Source organism: Branchiostoma lanceolatum, chromosome 11 (assembly GCF_035083965.1).
Source record: "Branchiostoma lanceolatum isolate klBraLanc5 chromosome 11, klBraLanc5.hap2, whole genome shotgun sequence".
Classification (NCBI taxonomy): domain Eukaryota; kingdom Metazoa; phylum Chordata; class Leptocardii; order Amphioxiformes; family Branchiostomatidae; genus Branchiostoma; species Branchiostoma lanceolatum.
Window position 1 is genome coordinate 5,118,671 of NC_089732.1, and position 22,866 is coordinate 5,141,536.

At 40.5% G+C, this 22,866-nt stretch overlaps 2 protein-coding genes across 2 annotated transcripts; both read right to left on the reverse strand.

The window, feature by feature from the left end:
• Nucleotides 1–7,306: 7,306 nt before the first annotated feature.
• On the reverse strand, nucleotides 7,307–11,696 carry LOC136445147 (tyrosine-protein phosphatase Lar-like). Its single transcript, XM_066443015.1, has 9 exons — nucleotides 11,689–11,696; nucleotides 11,083–11,249; nucleotides 10,685–10,908; nucleotides 10,507–10,573; nucleotides 10,114–10,173; nucleotides 8,920–9,057; nucleotides 8,454–8,600; nucleotides 7,735–8,031; nucleotides 7,307–7,569 (listed from the first exon to the last, which is right to left on the reverse strand). The coding sequence occupies exons 1-9, from the start codon at nucleotides 11,694–11,696 to the stop codon at nucleotides 7,307–7,309; spliced, it is 1,371 nt and encodes a 456-aa protein (XP_066299112.1).
• Nucleotides 11,697–16,606: 4,910 nt separating this feature from the next.
• On the reverse strand, nucleotides 16,607–22,336 carry LOC136445149 (uncharacterized). The gene is made up of 14 exons (XM_066443017.1): nucleotides 22,204–22,336; nucleotides 21,727–21,897; nucleotides 21,080–21,373; nucleotides 20,665–20,879; nucleotides 20,475–20,541; nucleotides 20,207–20,310; nucleotides 19,600–19,822; nucleotides 19,380–19,485; nucleotides 18,956–19,096; nucleotides 18,545–18,743; nucleotides 18,238–18,280; nucleotides 18,040–18,087; nucleotides 17,653–17,737; nucleotides 16,607–17,335 (listed from the first exon to the last, which is right to left on the reverse strand). Exons 1-14 carry the CDS (start codon nucleotides 22,334–22,336, stop codon nucleotides 17,047–17,049), a joined length of 2,118 nt encoding a protein of 705 aa, XP_066299114.1. The 3' UTR covers nucleotides 16,607–17,046.
• Nucleotides 22,337–22,866: the final 530 nt, after the last annotated feature.

Here is a 22,866-nt window from a genome sequence, read left to right on the forward strand (position 1 = left end):
AAAACATCATATTCTTAAAACAGAGACCGGGCGATTCGCTACTCACCCAAGAACACGTTGCTGAAGCATTCCTTGAATTACTAAGAAACTGGATATCTAAATTGTTACCCCAACTACTATGTTTAAAATGCACTCATTTGTTCTGTCACGTTAACCTCAAGGCCTTTTCTATGACCCTACTGAGGCGCACGATGGTAAGCTTTACAGTTGAACCGGTTTGACAGAACACAACACTGTGGTGCTTTGTTTACTTGTGGGGAGTGTAATTATGGCGGTCTTGAATATAAACAGATCCGCCGTATTGTTTGGTATCTCCACAGAGTGCTTATAAATGTGTAAAGGATATTTTTCTCAGTATTTAAAGAACCAATGATTGAAACCTTTAATTATTCCTTGTCCCAAGGCTTCCTATCAGATTCACAGAAGCAAGGGATTATATCCTTATTATTAAAACAGGGCACTAATGGCCAATATAAAGACCCAACCATATTAGATAATTGGCGACCTTTGACCTTACTCTGTTGTGATACTAGGATTCTTTCAAAATGTTTGGCTTTGAGAATTAGAAATGTAATAACTAATATAATAGATAAAGATCAAACCGGTTTTATACAGGGTAGATTTATTGGTGATAATATTAGACGGTTACTTGACATCATAGACATTTATGAGGAAGAAAAAAAGCCAGGCCTTATATTTATTTCAGATTTTAGAAAAGCCTTCGATACGGTACGGTGGGATTTTCTTATCAAAGCACTTGAATTTTTTAATTTTGGTTCAAACTTGATAAGCTGGGTGAAAATTCTATATAATGATATAAATAGTTCTGTCTTGAATAATGGATATTTGTCAAAACCCTTCAAATTGCACCGTGGTGTAAGGCAGGGTTGCCCACTCAGCCCGTATTTATTTATTATTGCCATTGAAATGTTAGCCATCAAAATCCGACAGAATCATAACTTGTCTGGATTGTCTGTTCATGGAAAAATGTCAAAAATCTCACAATATGCAGATGATACTAACTTCCCCTTTAGTCCAAATCTGGCGTCCTTTAATGCTCTTGTAAAAGACCTTGATAGTTTCTCTAGTATCTCAGGTCTCACATTAAATTTTGATAAATGTAAGATCTTGAGAATAGGAACCTTAAAACATAGTAACTTTAAATTACCCACAAATCTCCCTATTCAGTGGATAGATGGAGGTGTGGAGATTTTAGGAATTCATATACCTGTGGATTTGTCCAACATAGTTGATGTTAACTTTAGCCCACGCTTGGACAAATTAGATAAACTTTTGTACCCATGGAAAGGAAAAAAATTATCATTATATGGAAAAATAACTATTGTTAATTCTTTATGTGTTCCTCAATTTACCTATCTCTTCCAGACCCTCCAAATGCCAGATAAATCATTTTTTGTACAGTATGAGAAAAAGATTTTTACCTTTATCTGGGGTGGAGGTCCTGAGAGAGTTAGAAGAAAAACGATTTATAACTCTGTTGTCAATGGTGGTTTAAGACTTATTCATTTGTATGCTTATGCTCTTTCCATTAAATCATCCTGGGTACCAAAGTTATATCTTAATCCTCACTGGTTTGCAGCTTGGCCACTACATACGCACCCTTCCCTAGGAACTACTCTATTTCCCTTTTACCAACTCCAATCAGCACATGGTTTGAATATAAATACTTTTCTATTAGAGATCTTGAATGCATGGTATAAGTATCAATATAAACCCCCCACTACTTCTGATGAGATCAAGCAACAAATCTTATGGATGAATGCAAATATTCTTGTTGAAGGAAAACCTATATTGTATGCTGCCTTTCTAAATAGACATGTGATTTTTTTAAATGATATTTTAAACAATGATGGTAGAATAATGTCATATGATGAGTTTTGTTACAAATATGGTCAAGTATGTAATAACTTTACCTACATGCAATTGGTCACTGCAATACCAAAAAGCTGGAAATTCAAACTAGTAGGAAATTTTTGTAACTATGTATGTAGACCAGAACAACATAATAGTAAATGGTTGACTAGAATTAAGATCAATAGAGATATGTATGAGTTTTTTCTCTTATCTGAAAAGCTAATTGATTGTCCACACAATGTACAAATGGCATGGCTGTACCTCTTTGATTCCCTTATACCCTGGAAAATAGTGTATACGTCTTTGATATATAGTACTATAGACCCTGTGACTAGATATTTCCAATATAGACTTCTCCATAAATTTTTGCCTACTAATCGATTATTATACATTTGGAAACTAGTAGATAACCCTTTATGCTCCTTCTGTCATCTAGAGGAAGAAACATACATTCATGTCTTCTGGGATTGCCCGCAGTTAATAAAATTTTGGGAAGACATTAAATCTTGGTTTTATGAGAAAACAGGTCAACTTTTAAACTTAAATGCATTTAATATCATATTTGGAAATTTATCTCGGGGGGTCCCTGTTATATGTAATGTTATAATCCTGTTAGCCAAAACCTATATATACAAAAGGAGAAAGGCTGGTCATTTAAGTTTAAATTCCTTTACCAAATATGTTAGCTTTTTTCAACAAGCAGAATATTTGATTGCAGCAAGAAGGGGGAAACTGGAAAAGCACAGGGGGAAATGGGGGACTTTATGTTTATGTTTACAATAAGTTATTTTCAGTTGTGTTTCAGTTTTTTCAAATGACACTATTATCTATGTTTTGATTGAAATTATGTTATTGAATGGATAAAGTTTTTCTTTTGTATATGACACTTATTACTGGACGGAGAAAGTTTTTGTTTTATATGACACTGTTTTTGTATGACAAGTTATTACTGACGTCAATTTGTATATGACACTTATTTATGTTAGTGAACTACTGACTGTGTTGTTTATGTTGTTGGATGGAAAATGAATAAAAAAAAAAATTAAAAAAAAAAAAAAAAAAAACTATTGCTAGGGTCACATTTCCCGACCGGGGCCCGGTCGGGCTATTTTCGTAAACAAAAAATAAAGTGCATATCAATATATATGCACAAGCTATGCTCTTAGATAATTTTTGGCACGTTTTGTGTTTTTATTTGTTTATCATATTTTTCGTTACCAAAGACTACCCGGCCGGGCCCCGGATTGCAAATGTGACCCAAGCATAAGCCATGGTTTTTGCTTCATGATGTTCTTAATCTGATTGACATGTCTAAGTGGACGTTACGACTTTGCTATTAAGATTTAAAGTATCGCATGTCGGGACATTTTCTACTTGTACGAAACTTGCTGGCCCTCTTGACGTGGTTTTAGTTGACGTTCCGTTTGGATGCAATGTAGGGGTCGTTTCAAGGTCGCGTCATGTCGGTTCATACAATACATGTTATTACGACAAATGAGAAGAGAATGGCAGAGGAAATTTAATCCTTTAATGTGAAACCTCTCCGAAGTGTAAAAGCGTAGATACAATACTGTATTTCCAACCACAGTGATAATCAATTTCTTCATATCTATCTATCTATCTATCTATCTATCTATCTATCTATCTATCTATCTATCTATCTTTCAGTTAATCGGTCAATCGCATGTATGCCTGTATTACGTTCTTTCAAAGAGTAGTTTAGCTATACCATAACTTAAAATTGTAAATAAAGAAAAATCGAAGTGTCACCCTTAATACTTTATCTAATGTATGGCATGCTTGTCTATTACTGATTAAAAACTCGCTTCTCTGCAAGTTTTTGATATTCGATGTTTAGTATCTCCAGTGCGCGTGGGTCCAGGGTCTGATAGGCCCCTTCTTCACCACCCTCATCAGGCATCTCATACTCTTCATCTTTGCCAGTCCCATAGGTCGGTCCTCGGCGATTGGTGCTGTCGTCATTGATGACGTAAAAGTTCGTTCCGTCGTCGTTCGCGTTGTTTCTTCTAGCGTCTGTGTAGTCCGTGTTGTCAAATGCGAAGTTTTCAAAACTTGTGCCGTTATCCTCACGCTTTGGACTTGAGCGGGTCCGTCTGCAAATGATGATTGTGTTCAGAACTAAAGATTGTGCTTTCTAAAGGAATTAGGAATTTCCTAACATCGTGGTATCTCATTCAATATGTTTGGCTTCCATGACTGTATACGTAGAAGTTGCTTTTTTTCCCAGAAACTCTCTCGTATTGGATACAAATCTAAACTTAGATTGTTGTTGTATCTCAACGTGTCTTCTATTGTCTTCAAACTACCATTTTAAGACATTGAGTGGGGGTAGAAGTTTAAACTCAAAATTGAGATGGATGCATAGTTAGGAAGAAGAATGATATTTTCTACTGACCTTCGTTTGAGCAAAACTACAGCTGCTGAGGCAACAATTCCGATCAGGAGAAGAGCTGATACTGCGCCAAGGCCGATCAGTCCTGCTGAAGACAAACCACGGCACTAATTGCTTCCAAAATCAGTACAAGAACAGTTTGGAGTGGAAGTCTTGCTTATATGATGCATTATGTCATCTGAGCATCATCCATATATACATTTACTTTCATGTCTGTTGTGTCTATGTATTTCAGGATGAAAAGATAGAGATGTATGCGTATGATACACTAACTTTGGTTCATTGTGAGGAACATGTATAGTCATGGCCTACAGTTAGTATTATGAAGACATTGGTTTAGGGTAAAATCGCATACCTTCTAGCGTATGTGAAGAAATCGCATATATACCTGCTGGCGTATGTGAAGAACTCGCAGACCCTTCTTTATTTGCGGCTTAAGAAAGACAACGAAAATGTATTAGTAGCACTCAGTCTAATATATGAGTCTGTCTAGAGAAACCATGTTCAAACATTTTCACATATCATGAATACGCGAACAACACAACTATTGATGTAGGTGTATGAGACATGGCTTCCTTACCGGTTAACACTGGATCCATGTACTGACTCGCAGAAAAATACGTCTGAAAAAAAGGATTCGGAAGACGTGGGATTAGGAACGAGTACGAAATAAAACTATTCCACGAGATTTTGATATCTTCGTGTTTTTCAGGCATATTCATAATATCATACCAACAGCATGAGGTAGTGGGAATTATAGCACTGTATATACTAGTTAACATTCTATATCTTTCACAAGTATTCTATGCAAATAGACAGAAAAAGATATACAATTTGAACGCGTATCCAGGCAGAGACTATTTGGTAACTGATTTCTTGTTTGGCATATGAAATTTGGTTTTTGCATTGGTACATATCACATTTTAGATCATGAAATGTATGGATCATCATCATCACGATCAGACAAAGAAATTTCAGAAAGGCATGAGACAGAATACAGTAAAAACCTGTTCTCCATCGTTGGGTCCGTACGCCCTGACAGACGTGGTGTAGGATGAGTCCGGCTCCAGCGGGGAGTTGGTGTACTCCTGGTTATACACGTCATCAGATGTCAGAGCACGCCTCTTCCGGGCGCCTTGCTGAGGTTTACAACTGGTCACTCTTCCATCGCCAACGGTCACTGTGGTAGAATCACCTACTGAGTCCCTGTAGAGCAGTTAAGTTGAACGCAAAACATGGTAGAATTGTTCAGGCTCAGTAACCATCTGTCTACTAATCAAAACAATAGTAGTCGATCGAGCGACCTCTGCAAGCTTTTTCCCAAATGATGCCAATGAAAATACCAGGACATTTGGTTGATGCATATTGCTCATTAAAGTGACTGTTGTGTGAATTCATGAAAGTACTAACGGTGTTAGAGCCATGGCAATGTACGCGATGTTCTCATCTCCCGAGTCCTCTGCTTGTTCTAGAGTCTGGTATGGCTGCAGCATCTCCGGGTCCGGTAGGTTGCCTGGAATGTTGCTCTTCGCCACAATGATATGGTAACATCTAAAGAAAACATGTACTGATTTTAGTTGACATTTTCCTCTCAATAGGTAGACCTTTTTAACATATCAGTAAGAGTATCGACTTTTATGCCAATATGTCAGTAGAAATATCAGCACATAAGAAAATATCCCTTTTCAAAGACAACCACACTCTTCAAGTAGAACCATTGGGTGCCTACGTTTCTTGAAGTATTACATAAGCTTTATAATGTCTATAATATTGTAATTTAATAACGTTATCACGCAGAAAATCTCACCCTAATGGCCCATTTCTCTGAGATACTGGTATGACTTGGAGTGGGAAAGTTGTGGAGTCAACTTTCGTTTCATCAGGCAGCACCGGTGGTTCTGGTTTTGAAGGCTCTGTTAATTAAAGAAAGCGGCTGAAGAGTAAAACTGCATGGCACCCTGGACTTGTCACTCAAATTTCAAACCACTGTTACCTTTTGTGTGCGTACAAAGCTCGGACTATACTCACTTCCCGGCGGCACGGTACAGTTGACAGTCTGACTGAAGTCCCCCTCCCCTGTGTAGGTGAAACCTGTCACGTTTATGGTGTACACAGAGTTGGGCAGCAGGTCCAGAATCTCCGTTTTACTCGACTTCATCAGCCGGATACTTGTAGATGTTGTAGACTTCATGATGTATTCACCTTGCCGTATTTCTCCACCGTCTTTGGCATAATATCCCTGGATGTAAACCTTATCGAAAGAAATGATACAATGATGAAATGCATCACGGAGTTTGAAATTTGGGTTCAAAATGGTTGATGAGAGAGCAGAAACGTACTAGGAAATCAAGGCAATCGTCATCATCATTTTAAAAGAATGGTTGTCATTTTGTTGTGTGAACTTTACTCTTACGACAAACGGTAAGTCGACTATAATCGACAGAACTTACATTTGCTATTCTTCAGTACATATACAAAGTTTCTCCTCCAGAAAGAGTATCATATTGAACATGTTTCGTTATATTTTTGGAAGGATAAGCAAGAAGATGCAAACTAACTTTGTATCCGATGATTTCTCCCCTAGGTACCGCTGGAGATGACCAGCTGATGTCACAATGTGTGTCCTCCTCCTGTCGGCGTATGTTTGTGGGTGACGATGGGACTGTTGGAACATACACAGGGTTATATATACTGTCAATATGTTGTGTGTGAATGATATGATTACTGGACATCAAAGTGGCTATTATTCGTCTAGATCAACTGGACCAGGACCGCTGATAATCAAAAGCTAAGTGCACGGCGCTTTTTCGATGATGGATTAAGATTGAATATGCAAATGAAGACATAGTGCGATGATTAATACTCACATCCGTCGCTTGTCCGGGCTGTTGCATTGCCGGGAGGACCTGTGTTCCTGCCATTATTTGCGCGGACCTGTATCGTTAACGAAACTGGCATAGGTTAACAAAGTAAAGGGGAGGCAGAGTGTTTTATCTAGTTCAGTCAACCGTAGTACATTTATGTTATTATCATATGATAATAGCAATGGCAGCTTACCTCCACTGTGAAAGTAGTCGCAGCCTCCAGACCACCGAATCTGTACTCTTTGGAATTGTGCGCCACGTCAATACCACTCTTAGCGGCATCGGAACTCGTTGAAGTGTAGAGATCAATGATGTAACCGTCATTGGGACCGTAGAAGTTAGAAGGGTCGTTCCACGTCACACGTAGCTCGGACCAGGACAAGTTCGTCAGTTTCACATTTCGTGGCACTGTTGGAACTGGGATGAAAAGTATGAGCAAATGGGTGAGCTAGATATTATTCTGAACAATAGTCGAAATGCAGTTTTCATTCTGCTCTCGTCAGCGTACACTGCATTGTATGCAGCAGATCAAAACTTAAGATCAGTGTCAAATACGTTATGAAAAAAATTATAAGTACCCACCTCCCTCCATTGTCCTCTGACTGACAATATCGCTTCTGTCACTCTGGACGTCTCCGATGAAGGCGACGATCCAGAACTCGTAGTACGTGTAGGGTGCGAGGTTGTGCATAGTAGAAGATGGGCTATCACTTTGTCCGACCCCGATGATTGTCACGTTGCCAGTGCTTCCTCGTGGTTGTACAGAAATGATATATCCCTGCACCTGATCTGAATATCTAGGAAGTGACCACGTCAGCCGGATTTTTGTCGATGATATAGCTTCTGTCTGAAGCGATGTAGGAATGATATCTGAGGGCCCTAGAGAAAGAGAATGTATACCATTTAGACAAAATTACTTATTACCCTCACCATTGGCTGGACTCATGCATATCAGAAATTGAAGGTGACGTTGTTTTAAAAGAAAATAATTGTTATCACAGAAATACACATCATACTGGAAACAGTCAGTAACCGGTACAACACAGCAAGGTTGCATTTGTAATGTATAGTAGATACCAATTGCAAATAAAATATGAAGAAAAAGTAGATGAAAACCATGTCTGATTCTTTATTTGTCACAACAATTAGGTCACACTTGTAGGTTTGCTGTTCAGTTAAGAGGCACCCTCTTAGGGTTAAACATAAAATATGGGTAAGAAAAGGTTAATCAATAAGTCCTACGTAGGGCGAGTTTGTGATAACTCTAGCTACGAAAAACAAAGAAGGCCTGACACTGTTACCTATACATGTCGGGACTGCTCCACTCCATGTCCCGTCAGCCTGGCACGTCCGGCTGGAATCTCCTATCAGCTGGTATCCATGGTTACAAGTGAACTGGACCACGTCCTGATAAGAATTGCCACCAGTCACGGCACCGTTCTCTGGAGCTGTGAGTGTCGGACATTGTACCCCTGAAATGTAAAAGAAATGCTACCGCCCAGTTGATATTGTTTCCAATGTCAACCACATTTTAGAAGTGTCTTATTAAAATTAGGGCAATGACAACCTTTCTTTTGTTTTGCATGGAGATAAAGAATATATACATTTGATACTTAGGTTGTGAAATAAGAATAGGCTAGTAGTGACAAAATGTGGGCATCAGTTTCATATGACGTAGGCCTTGTTCGTGCTACCTGGCAGTTGTGTGATAGAATCTATGGCACAAGTAACCATACATTCTACGTGAACTATGAAATTTTTCCTTACGGTCACACGCATGTCCATCGGAGTTGAGCCTGTAGCCATTGTTGCATGTGCAGATGTAACTTCCTTCTGCGTTGGTGCAGGTATGATCACATGGTCCGCGTCCCCCATTTGGATCACATTCGTCAACGTCAGCCACATCTGATCATGAGGAAAAAAATAAAACATGTCATGAAATACTGACGTACCCCCAGGGCGGTGTGTCCTGTCAAACTAGTCTGTCCGACGGTGTTCTGTGTGATCTGACACAGGACTGTCTCAAAATCACAGTTGGACTAGCTGTAGTCAAAGAGAGCAATGTTACCTTTTCTGTGATAGTAGCCAAACAATCGTGCGTGAAATATAATTGCTCCAGGTGTGTCCTTGCTTGCTCTGCTCAAGAAACATGCATCGTGGCCATAATCAAACGACAGACACGATCCAGCCGGAACAGTAGAAGTTCCCACTAAACACCGTCTAGCGCACTCCTCCTCGTTAATGTTATTGATCCTTTCATCGTTGTGGCCCTCCAAGGCTTTTCCATTGTAGACGTCAAACCAGGACAGCGACGTGATTGATTCTGAAATATAGATTGAGAACCAATGCTGTATAATTCGCAGTACAGATCAGTTAGATATAGCCTTCTTTTCTACCTCTAGTCTTGTTGTGTTTCTGAAATTACAACCATTTGCAATTGGATAATAACACTAGCTATCTTAATACTGGTTCATCTTAACTATGAGATACAAATTTACCACCAAAATGAAGAGACGATTACGTGTTTAAGTCGTTTTTGACCTGTGCCGATTGTGTCCCACCTGGCGTGTCAAGGCTTGTTTATATCGATGTGATGTCCTTGTCCTGAAGGCGTATGTATCTGCCTTGCACGCATACTAGCAGACGACATGCCAAACTAGATACGAATGCAGTAAATGGATCCTGAGCCATAGCTGCGAACGTACGGCCATAGCCAACTACAAACCCTCCTTCAAGAGGTGATCCTCCTGCCCGGAGGTAATAAGAGAACCCCAACCTAACGACCATAATTTTCTATCATGCACTGAAACTCCCGAAACACAACATTTTTGCTATGTCTAATCAGAAATGCATGGAAATTGTATGATGTAACGTAACGTCACGGATCTGTTGTAAATGAGGAATTCCAAGAACAACACAGCTATGCTGCTCTAATCACCAGCTTCCGGTACTTACACATACCTGACTGCCGTGTGAGCTGCGTTGTCTCCTGCGGGCTTATGTTCGTGGGTGATGCTGGAACTGCAAGAACATATACGGATGGTACTAGTACTGTCACCATGTTTTCTCACAGGTTTGTGAATGCTATAACGGGGATGCCCTAACATAACCCGTGCCCTAGCAATTAACAGGACACGCTTTTTCACGGCTAGAACTCACGGCACTCCATCGCTGAGTTGTCAGAGACCGGTCAGGTTTTGATGAATGACTTCAAAGTGAACGTATTTTTCTTTTTTATCACATGAAACCAGAACCAATGAGAATCAAAGGCTAAGTGCATAGTCCTTCTTCCTTGATGAAATGAATGTGCAAATCAAGACATAGAATTTGACACGGACGATAATTAATACTCACATCCATCGCTTGTCCGGGCTGTTGCATTGCCGGGAGGACCTGTGTTCCTGCCATTATTCGCTCGAACCTGCATCGTTTAAGAAAGCGGCACAGTCATAGGTAAACACAGAAAAACAAGGAGGCAGATAATGTTATTTATTTCAGTCAATCCTTGTACATCTATTCCACTATAGCTTACCTCCACTGCGTAACTAGTTGCAGCCTCCAGACCGCTGAAGCTATACTCTGTGGAATTTTCTGCCACCTCAGTCACGTTTTGAACATCATCGGAATTCGTTGAAGTGTACAGGTCGATGATGTAACCATCATTAGGACCGTAGAAATTGTCCGGGTCGCTCCACGTCACACGCAGCTCAGACCAGGACAGGTTCGTCAGTTTCACGTCACGGGGTACTGTTGGAACTGGAATGAGAGTATCAGTTAGTACGGGGTTAGATCTTAACACATTCACGGAAAATCACTAAATAGCTGTCAAAGTGAAGTTTGAATCCTGCTCTCTTCAACTCATACGGCATTTCATGTTGTATTGAAGTTTAAACGAGTGCATGATTTTTACTAAACAAACTTAATGCTCACCTCCTTCCAGTGTCCTCTGAATGGCCATCTCGCTTCTGTCACTCTGGAAGTCTCCCATGATCATGAAGGCGACGATCCAGAACTCATAGTACGTGTAGGGTGCGAGGTTGTGCACTGTAGAAGATGGACTTGAACTTTGTCCGACCCCGATGGAGGTTACGTTGGTGCTTCCTCTTGGTCGTACAGAAATGATATATCCCTGCACATGTTCTGCATATCCAGGGAGTGACCACGTCAGCTGGATCTCTGTTGATGATATGGCTTCTGTCTGAAGCGATTCTGGAGTGATATCTGAAGGCCCTGGAGGAATAAAATCTTAATTGTTTTCGGACAAAAACGACTATAAACTAAAATATGTCAGGAAGACTGTATCATAGTTATGAGTTAGCGATTGGTTGCCCTCAGCGACTACTTATTGTCTATTTCTATTGCAATAACCGTGATGTTAGACCTAGGTTCATGTACACAGCTATCTTTCTTTAAATCATTCATTCTCCTAGCTTTTGTTTCGGTGAGCAAAACAAGCAAGAAAGACATTCAGAATCAGCCGGTAAGGCATATCCGACTCTTAACTTATTTCATATTGAGGTCCTCTCTGTTACGTACCAATGCATGTTGGGTCCTCTCCAGTCCATGTCCCGTCGGCCTGGCACGTCCGGCTGGAATCTCCTATCAGCTGGTATCCATGGCTACAGGTAAACTGGACAACGTCCTCATAAGAGTTACCGCCATTCACGGCACCGTTCTCTGGAGCTGGGAGTGTCGGACATTGTACTCCTGAAATGTAAAAGAAATGCTACGGACCAGTTGATACTGTTTCCAATGTCAACCACATTTTATTTTTTAAGTGTCTCATGAGAATTAGGGCAAAGACACCTTTTTTGTTTGTTTTGCATGTTGATAAAGAATATATACATTTCATATTTAGGTTAAGTTATGAACTAAGAATAGGCTAGTAGTGACAAGATGTTGTCATCAGTTTCATATGAGGTAGCCCTTCTTCGTGCAACCTGGCAGTTGTGTGATAGAATCTATGACACAATGTAACCATACATTCTACGTGAACTATAAGTTAAAATGATTTTCCTTACGGTCACATGCATGTCCATCGGAGTTGAGCATGTAGCCATTGTTGCATGTGCAGATGTAACTTCCTTCTGTGTTGGTGCAGGCTTGATCACATGGTCCCCGGCCTCCGTTTGGGTTACATTCGTCTACGTCAACTATATCAGAGTAAAAGATCAAACATGTCATGAAAAACTAACGTACCCCCACTGTGGCCTGTCCAGTCAAGTCTGTCGTGTTCTGTTTGCGCTGTCACAGGTCTGTCTCAAAATCGCAGTTGGGACTAGCTGTAGTCAAATAGAGCATCATTGAGGGGGGTGGGTGTGGGGGGTGTTGGGGGGGGGGTGGAGGCAAAGCGTGGAACAAGCCATAATGCTGTCTTGTTAACGGTATGTTGAACTCTTCTGATAGCGATACAATATTTCAGAAAGTCTCAAGAACATGGTACCTTTTCTGTGGTAGTAGCCAAACAATCCTGCGTCAAATAAAAGTGCCCCAGGTGTATCCTTGTTTGCTCTGCTCAAGAAACAGGCATCGTGGCCATAATCAAACGACAGACACGATCCAGACGGAACAGTAGAAGTTCCCACTAAACACCGTCTAGCGCACTCCTCCTCGTCAATGTTATTGATCCTTTCGTCGTTGTGGCCCTCCAGGGCTTTTCCATTGTAGAAGTCAAACCGGGACAGCGACGTGTTTGCTTCTGAAAAAGAAAAGTTTGGGAGCCAATGCTCTATGATTTGCAGTACAGATCATTTAGATATAGCCTTCACTTCTACCTTTAGTCTTGTTGTGTTACAGCCATGAGACTCATTTCTGAAATGTTTGCAATTGGATGATAACACTAATTATCTGTGAAATATTGAAATATGCGATACATATTTACCCCCTCCCCCAAATTTTAGAAAGGTCATTGTAATTATATCGTTGCTACATTGTGCGGATAACTCATGACCAGGCGAAAATGTCCCACCTGGCTGGTCAAGGCTTTGTTTACATCGATGGGTTGTCCTTGTCCTGAAGGCGTATATACCTGCCTTACACGCATACTAGCAGCCGACATGTCAAACTACATACCAATGCAGTGAACAATCACAAAACTTCCTTCAGAAGGTGACCCTTCTACACGAAGGTTCTAAGAGAACCCCTATCTACCGACCACATTTTTTTTCAAGCACTGAACCTCCCGAAACACAACATTTATCCTAGGCCTAATCAGAAAACATATTTTCTTGTTTGACTCAAAGTATGATTCGAATGTATGACTGCTCGATGCATGGAAATTTCATAATGTATAAAGTAGATGTTATCACCGCGGACCTAACCTAGCTGTTGTAGATGAAAAATTACCAGGACAACTTCAGACACTCAGTTATGATCCCTTAATCACCAACTAACGTTACCAGTACCCACCAATACGTGACTGCCGTTTCAGGGGCAATATTTTACATTACATAAATACAGTATATCAACAGAAAGGAGGCTAATGCTGGTTATTCCGTTCATTCTCACTTGTGGAAAACTATGCACTAAATAGATATGCCAAATACACGTACTCACCGGCAAAACCGACAAAGAAACAGAACAAGAGGAAAACGTTCCCGGCCATCTTTTGAATCGTCTCCTCCTGTGCACCTAGTCAAGTTTGAAAAGTTGTATCCGTCCTCTAACAATGTAGTGCCCTGCTTCTATCTTCTTCAAAATCGTCATTTTTGTGACTGTTTGATCACATTTTACAGCTCTATTGTGCCCTCTTATGACATACCACGCATTTGTAAGCTATGCCTTTCTTAACTTGTTGTTCCTTAAGTTATATTCGTAAAAAGTAATTCGTGCTAATTAGTCAGAGATCACCCACGTACTTCTCCACGTGCAGATATATCACTACACACGACCTCGCGAGCTCGGAGTATCATTAAACCAAGGTCAACGTCCAGGTGTTGTTGAACAGCTTTTGTAAGGCCTAAGAAAAAAAAATTGTCGTGTTTCTGGTTACCCGACAGACACTAGTACTACCAAGAACTTGTCGACCCATGCCTTTTTTCTGGTTGCCTGCTGGCAAGAGACATGAAATATTCAGTGTGACATCTGAGTGAGTGATGAAATTCAAGACTTCCTGCAGATGTATTGCACACCCTGTTAACAGATGAGACCTTTGAATAGTTGATGATAGAATGTGCAATAAACACTGAACTTATTTGTTTATCAATATACTTGTTTTTGTACAATGTATATTTGTTTAAGTGCAATATGATGTTGAAGATAAAAGACTGAGTGTCTGATGCATTTCAGCTTTCCATTGCTAAGATGTATATTCTAAAAAAAAAAGGATCCCTACCTACCGACTTTCATTTTTTTCAGGACTGGAACCAGAAACAAAGCATTTTTTCTTAGGCCTAGGCATGGATCATCCTATCATTTACACATTTTACACCGTCTTATCTTATACCTCGTAAATGACAATGTTTGGCCATTTCTTTGTTCTTCTCAACACGATTGAACAACTTTGATCTGAAATATAGGACACAATATAGGACACAATATGGGACACAAATTTACCCCCCCCCCCCACATCTAGCTATGTTTGTGTATTTATGTCGTTGTTAGATTGTACCGATAACTCATGACCCGCGCAGGTGAGACCAACATGTGTCCCACCTGGCGGGCCAAGGCTTTGTTTACATCAATGGGTTGTCCTTGTCCTGAAGGCGTATATGTCTGCCTTGCACGCATACTAGCAGACGACATGCCAAACTACATACGAATGCAGTTCCTCCTTCAGGAGGTGACTCTCATTCCTCCTTCTATGTCCGAACATTTCCCGCCTGGCTCAAGGCTTTGTTTCATTGAGAGGGTGGTCCTTGTCCTTAAGGCCTTCCTACCTACCTAAGAAAAGTGGGAATGTCTATATAATTACACATGGCAAAGAGTACATTTACTCGAGCGGGGCATATAATAACGAGAAAGTCGTAATGTGTCGGTGGACAAGATTCACTGGTAAGAATGTCAGTTCACTGACACGATGAAGTGCTATCCTTTACGTTATGCCGTATCAAAGCATTCTTCAACGGTTGTGCAGCAGAAGTTGTGCGGTACATGTCAGCAACAACAATCTATTTGAAAGATATCACTCAAACATCTTCTCTACATTCGCTAAAAATGCTTGGAAGCATGTGTGTCTGACTTTGGTGTGCATCATGGAGTACAATAGAAACTGGTGGGACAAGAGAGCACAGCCTCAGCACTGGTGATTAAGTCTAATTATCACATAGGTAGATGGCGTCGACCAATCAGAAGCCACCATTTCCCACAATAAGTGGTCTGTTATCACGCCATAACACACCACTTATTGACGTCATGTCAGAACACAGCCGTTCCATTTTGTAGAGGGGGTATCTTTTTGATGAATCCTTTTCTTAACCTTGTTTAAAAAATCTTTATAACCGTTGCATTTTGTAGAGGGGGTACCTATTTCATGAATCTTTTTCTTAACCTTGTTTAAAAAAATCTTTATTGTCTTAGAATTCCTAAAAATTCCTTAGAATACATGAAAAAGGGAAAACAAATTTAAAATTCCCAAAAATGTTCCGCGTGTTCCATTTGCTGTTGGCCAAAGAAACCACGTTCTATCTAAGGTTCCGCGCGTTCTATTTCCTGCTGGCCAAAGAACCTGTGTTCTATTCAGGTTTATCTGAGGTCATGTTGCAGGGAGATTCTTCAATGATAACATTTTCTGACTGACCTGAAACCGACCCTCCTATCCTGTGTGGTTGAAATAAATAAATCAGGCAACAGTTGTACATATTCTTCATCATCTTCTGTTAATAAAAGACAAATGTGAATTCTGAAATGCATTCTTAATAGTATAAGGGATCTATGCGTCAAACAGAAATTGTCTACTCTTATATGCGTCAGTTTGGATAAGCTATATGATAATAACGTTAATGACCCGCCTCTTCCTCGGTGTATATGGTGTCATAACGCCTGGTCATGTGCTATAACCACCTCATAAAACCACCTCGTTCGCTTCGCTCACTCGGTGGTTTTATTCGGTGGTTATAGCACATGGCCAGGCGTTATGACACCATATACACCTCGGGGCGGGTCATTAACCCTTAATTAGTCGTCTGTCCTGGGGCATTCTAGAGATGACCAGGTGCCCTGCTCCTGAGACGGCGACCATTGTGTGACCACTGAGTGACCGAACATTTTATCAGTACTGTATAACGAATTCAATTGATGAAGAAGTGCATTTTGTAAGTTGTGCGTGTTTTGCTGTCTTTCACATCAAACTTTACATCATGGATCATACTCAATTAATAAAAAAAAAACAAAGATCATACAAATCCAGTGGAAAGAGGACTTTACGGTTTCGTAATCATCTAGGGTACAGTCCAAATGGGGTACGTACTTTTCGTGATAATGCACACCATATAAGGAGCGATACAAAGACAAAGAATGACATTTGAAGTGAAGTCCTTTACTGTACAGTCACCCCTAAGTTGAACACGAAGGTACATTATTTCAAACCACAGTAATAATCACTAAGTACATTTCAAAGTTAATAGAAAACGCAGTCATCTACTGATATAGGTACCAACGTAGATGGTCAATGCATTTATACAAAGATAAATATAGGGCCATATAGAATTTTATAGAATTTAGTAACATTTAACATATATTATAAAGTACGATATCTGTCCTATTTAAAGCAGTTGATAGATCTATTGATAGATAATTGATAAATCCATTGTGTATACGAAGTTGCTTGAGTGGGCAAATTAGACAATGCCTATACTGTAAGTTCCTTCAAACAGTAGTATAGCACTACCTTGACCTTTAATAGTCAAATAAGGAAAACAATGAAGTTAAGCCCTTAACGCTCTAAGGTATGTTTATCTAAAGATGCTTCAATACTCGCTTCTTTGCAAGTTTCTGATATTCATTGTTTTCTTTCTCCAGTGTGCGTGGGTCCAGGGTCTGATAGGCTCCCTCGTCGCCGACATCAGGCATGTCGTACTCTCCATCTTGATTGGCTCCTCCGCGTTTGGTGTTGTCGTCATTGATGACGTCACAGTACGTTCCATCGTCGTTTGCGCGGTTTGTTCTAGTGTCTGTGTAGTACGTGTCGTCAAACGCGTCGTTTTGCACAGTCGTGCCGTTAGCCTCACGTTTTGATTTGGCAAGTCTGCAAACGATATATTTTGTATAAGATTTTGTCTGTTTAGGAATTAGGACTTTCTTTACATCTGTTTGTACATAGAGCTGATTCATATTATTCAAGATATTTGTCTCTTTTTTTCTGTAATAGGAGGTGAGGGTAGATTTTGCTCATTACGAATTCTGCAGAAATATATTCTTATGGGATGAAATTCAAACCTGTAACGCTGTTGTATGTCCTCTTGTCTTCGATTGTCTTTCAACCACATTTTTAATACATTGAGTCGGGACAGAATAGTAAAATTGAGATGGAGAGGAGGAAAAATAATAACATTTCCTACTGACCTTCGTTTGAGCACAAATACGGCAGCCACTGAGACAACAAGTGCGACCAGGAGAAGGGCTGAAACTGCACCCAGGCCGATCAGTCCTGAAGAAAAACGGCGGCATTTGATGCTTTGAAAATCAGGCAGTTCAGCACATTAACAGTTTTCAGCTGTCATCCTTGTATGATATATTATGTTATCTGGCCTTCATCTGCATGTATTAATACCGTGATGTCTGTTGCGTCAGTAGGATGAAACGATAGAGATGTATGGCTATATACACTTGGTTTGGTTCATGTAACGTTACATATATAAACATAATGTATAATAAACTATATATTTAACCATAGCCTACAATTATTGTAATGAAGGCGCTGGTTTAGGTAGAAATTGCATACATACATACCTGCTTGGAGTGTATGTGAAGTAGTCGCTGACCTTTCTCTTGTTGTGACTTATAATAGATAACAAAAAGGCTGTTATTATCACCATTATACCATCATTTGTCTAGAGACCCCATGTTCAAAAAGTTCCATTTCATCAAATAAATACCCGAACAGCAATGCAATGATGTGCTTACAACTACGAGACATACTGTCCTTACCGGTTGACACTGGTTCCATGTACTGACTCGCAGAAAAATACGGCTGAAACAAATGATTAAGAAGACGTGAAACTAAAGATGAATACTAAATAATGCAAACCAAGTCTTTTCCCAGCCACTTAAAGAATATTACACAAACAGCACAATGAGAATTATCGCAATGCTTACATTAGTTCACATAGCTAGTTCTTTCAAAAGTAAAAGGATCATTTGATAGGCAATACAAATAGAAGTAGACATAGAAATACGAACGTATTCAGGCAAAGAAACTATTTGCCTGAGGTGTAAGAAAAAACAGAGCAAGAACCTGTTCTCCATCGTTAGGTCCATACGCCCTGACAGACGTGGTGTAGGATGAGTCCGGCTCCAGCGGGGAGTTGGTGTACTCCTGGTTATACACGTCATCAGATGTCAGAGCACGCCTCTTCCGGCCGCCTTGCTGGGGTTTACAACTGGTCACTCGTCCATCGCCAACGGTCACTGTGGTAGATTCACCTACTGCCTCTCTGTAGAGCAGTTAAACATAAAACATGGTAGAAATGTTTAGGTTATTTCAGCAGCCATCAGGCTACTAACCATTGTAATGATTAAGCTTCTTTTTTTCCAAATGATATTATATAAAGCTTGCATATACCTGAAAAAAGACAAGTCCATATAGTCAGTGCATGCCGCTCATGCACTAAAAAGAACAATAGTGTAAAAGTTTGAAAGCACTAACGGTGTTAGAGCCATGGTGATGTACGCGATGTTCCCATCTCGAGAGTCCTTCGCCTCCTCTAGAGTCCCGTATGGCTGCAGCATCTCCGGGTCTGGTAGGTTGTCTGCACTGATGCTCTTCACCACAACGAGGTGGTAACATCTGTAAAATACCAATGTGTTACTTGACATCATAATGCCATAGACTTTTTGAATACTATATGTATATATAGCTATTTGGAAGCCTCGCAGCCCTAAGCTTCCAAGCGCCCTCCTGTAAAACCGAGTGGTTCTAGTGTCTAAAATGCAGCACATCAGAAGATATCTTGTTCGACAACAACTTCCATGCTCTAACGATTTGATACACCAATTTTCTTTATCATTTGTGTAGGTAATACATGCAGATATATCATTTCTTAACGCCATCATTGTGTGTTAATGCTTACCCTATCGGCCCATTTCTACCAGATGACGGTCTGACTTGGAGTGGGAAAGATGTGGAGTCAATCTTCGTTCCGTCTGGTAGAACGGGTAGTTCAGGTTCTGAAGGCTCTGTAAATTAAAAGACGTTGGTTGGAGAGGAAGACAGTATGGTACCAGGTACTGTTATTGATTAAGTGTTCCACGTAGAGTAAAAAAAAAAACTCGGACTGTAACGTTACTCACTTCCCGGCGGCACGGTACAGTTGACAGTCTGACTGAAGTCCCCCTCCCCTGTGTAGGTGAAACCTGTCACGTTTATGGTGTACACAGAGTTGGGCAGCAGGTCCAGAATCTCCGTTTTGGTTGACTTCATCAGTCTGATACTTTTAGATGTTGTTGACTTCAAAACGTATTCACCCTCCTGTCTTCCCCCATCGTCAGTTTTATAATGTCCCTGGATATGTACCTGATTCAAAGAAACGATAGAATGAATCCGAATGTTGGCCTTGCGGAGAACGAAATGAACATTAAGCTTGAAATTCTGGTACGAAATATTGATGAGAGAGAAGAAACGAACTAAAATCAAGAAAAGGGTTGCCTTTATTTTTGTTCACTCTATTCTTAGGAAAAACAGTAGTATGTTCTCTATGAGCATTTTGAGTCAATAGGTGGATTAGGAAATAGAAAAAAAAAGACAAATCAGGAGAATACAAGCTAAAAATATCTGCTATTGTATAGAAAAAATGAATAGGTAGCACATCCTCCGGGAAGCGCATACTGTGTAACATATAATTTATAAAAGCTACATGTGCTTGTGATTCTCCAAAGTGAAGAAGGAAAACAAACGTACTTTATATCCAATGACGTCTCCCCTGGGTACCGCAGGTGATGACCAACTGATGTTACAATGTGTGTCCTCCTCCTGTCGGCGTATGTTTGTGGGCGATGATGGGACTATTGGGACAAACACGAATCTTGTTTAACATGTGTGATAGGTTTACTAAACTTCAAAGTGGTTGCATTTTCTCCTATCACATGAATCCATGATGAAATAAAATCTAAGCGGACAGCCCTGCTTCGATAACATCCAAAAATATGAAATATTCGATAATACTCACATCCATCGCTTGTCCGGGCTGTTGCATTGCCGGGAGGACCCGTGTTCCTGCCATTATTTGCTCGGACCTATATCGTTAACGAAATATACAATTTAATCGTTATAGGTAACCAAAGAAAAACAATAAGGCAGAGTATGTTATATAGTTCATTCAAGCGTAGAGCATCTAATCTATAGTAGCTTATAATTACCTCCACTGTGTAGCTAGTTGCAGCCTCCAGACCGATGAAGCTGTACTCTGTAGAATTTTGTGCCACTTCATTCCCGTCATCGGCACTCTCCGTAGTGTAGAGTTTGATGACGTAACCACGGTTTGGACCGACGAAGTTGTCTGGGTCGTTCCACGTCACACGCAGTTCGGACCAAGACAGGTTCGTCAGTCTCACAATTCGGGGTACTGTTGGGACTGGGATGAAGAGTACATATTAAGTGAAGTGTTAAACTTTGTTACCTTCGCGGAGTCCACATTGACATTGTTAAGAAAAGTTGTCAGTAGTCAAAATGCCACTTTCACCCTGCTTTCTTCAACTCATACGGCATTGCCTGTAGCTGTAGGAAACTTGAAAAGTCTGCAGAATGTTGCAGCAGAATAACCTAAGTACTCACCTCCTGCCTGTGTCCTCTGATTGACAATCTCACTTCTGCCACTCAGGAAGTCTCCGATGAAGGCGACGATCCAGAACTCGTAGTGCGTGTAGGAGTCGAGGTTGTGCACAGTAGAAGATGGGCTATCACTTTGTCCGACGCCGATGGAGGTAACATCGGTGGTTCCTCTTGGTTGTACAGAAATGGTATATCCCGTTACTAGGTTTATATGTCCAGGGAGTGACCACGTCAGCCGGATCTCTGTTGATGATACGGCTTGTGTTTGAAGCATTGTTGGAGTAATATCTGAGGGCCCTGAAGAAAAAAATACTTAATTGTAATACTTGGACACAAAAGACTGTATTAACTGCAAACGTGTTGAAAAGTCTGTACAGCTGCATATTAGTAAGCGATTGGTTGCCCTCAGCGACTACTTATTGTCTATCTATATTGAAATAACCGTGACGGTGGACGTAGGTTCGTATTCGCATTTATCCTTCAATCTTCAAACCGCTCTCATTGGTTTCCTTTATGCACGGAGGTTATAAGGGATAACCCCCTTGCTTTATGTGAGTAAAAAAAAAGCAAGAAAGACACAAAGATTCAGTCGCAAAGGCATATCAATTACTCTTATGTTATTCTATTCAGAGGTCCTCTGTGTAACGTACCTATACATGCCGGGTCCGCCCCAGTCCATGTTCCGTCAGCCTGGCACGTCCGGCTGGAATCTCCTATCAGCTGGTATCCATGGTTACAGGTAAACTGGACCTCGTCCTGATAAGAGTTCCCGCCAGTCACGGCACCGTTCTCTGGAGCTGTGAGAGTCGGACATTGTACAACTGGAATGTAAAAGTAGATGTCACTAGAAATGTTACAAACATGTTGATACGTTTCCATCTTCTTTCTGTTCCTTTCTTAAATGCCTCTGTCATAGGCATTAGCTCAATAACAGGTTCATCTTTGTTGCCTATTTGCGTGGAACATGTAGGTGATGGTAAACCATCGTCCTCAGTTCCATATCTGGAATAACCTCTGCACAAATAGCCGTGCTACTTGGCAGCTGTATGTTTAAGTACATAAAGACAATGACACTTGTCCCCGCCATGTGTTCTATGTGAAAAGTCAGTTAAAACATTTGTTCTTACGGTCACACGCATGTCCATCGGAGTTGAGCCTGTAGCCAGTGCTGCATGTGCAGATGTAACTTCCATCTGTGTTGGTGCAGGTTTGATCACATGGTCCCCGGCCTCCGTTTGGACACTCGTTATCGTCTACCATGATCGGGACAAGATTGAGGTACTGATGACTGACCTTGCATTCTACCAAAAATCTGCTGGTTCACAAACTAACCATAAAATCCTAACTGACACCTTCGCAATTGTCTTTGTGTCTATCCTCTGGTCTTAAGACAATTCATATGATACAAAAATGATACCAGATAAACATACCATTACAATTGAGACCATCCTCATGAAGAGTATACCCATTGTCACAGGAACAGGAGAAAGCGCCGACAGTGTCTGTGCATGTATGCGCACACTGCCCCCTGCCTTCTCTCGCAAGACACTCATCTATATCTGCGACATAAAGAGCGAAAAGACTAATAACATTAGAACCTAGACACAGTCTACAAAGAATATCCATTACAGTTTTAAAGTCATATCAGAATTATTTGACTTTTGATATTTTGCTCTGGAATAAAACGCCTCACCTGGGCAGGCTCCTTGTAGGATACTGACGTCATCTATTGCAATGTCACCATGTGATGATTCTCCTTTGGCCCCTTCAAAGATGACCTGGTAACTTCC

Bases quoted from the DNA above. Each gene is read 5' to 3' on its own strand.
- LOC136445147 (XM_066443015.1), bottom strand. The intron at 10,909-11,082 runs GTGAGCATTAAG...CTCTCATTCCAG, and splicing joins TCAGAGGACACTGGAAGGAG to TTCCAACAGTACCCCGTGAC. The intron at 10,174-10,506 runs GTGAGTATTAAT...ATGTTCTTGCAG, and splicing joins AGCCCGGACAAGCGATGGAT to TTCCAGCATCACCCACGAAC.
- LOC136445149 (XM_066443017.1), bottom strand. From the start codon at position 22,336: ATGGTAGACGATAACGAGTGTCCAAACGGAGGCCGGGGACCATGTGAT. The intron at 21,898-22,203 runs GTAAGAACAAAT...TTTACATTCCAG, and splicing joins CGATGGACATGCGTGTGACC to TTGTACAATGTCCGACTCTC. The intron at 21,374-21,726 runs GTACGTTACACA...TTTTTTCTTCAG, and splicing joins GGCGGACCCGGCATGTATAG to GGCCCTCAGATATTACTCCA.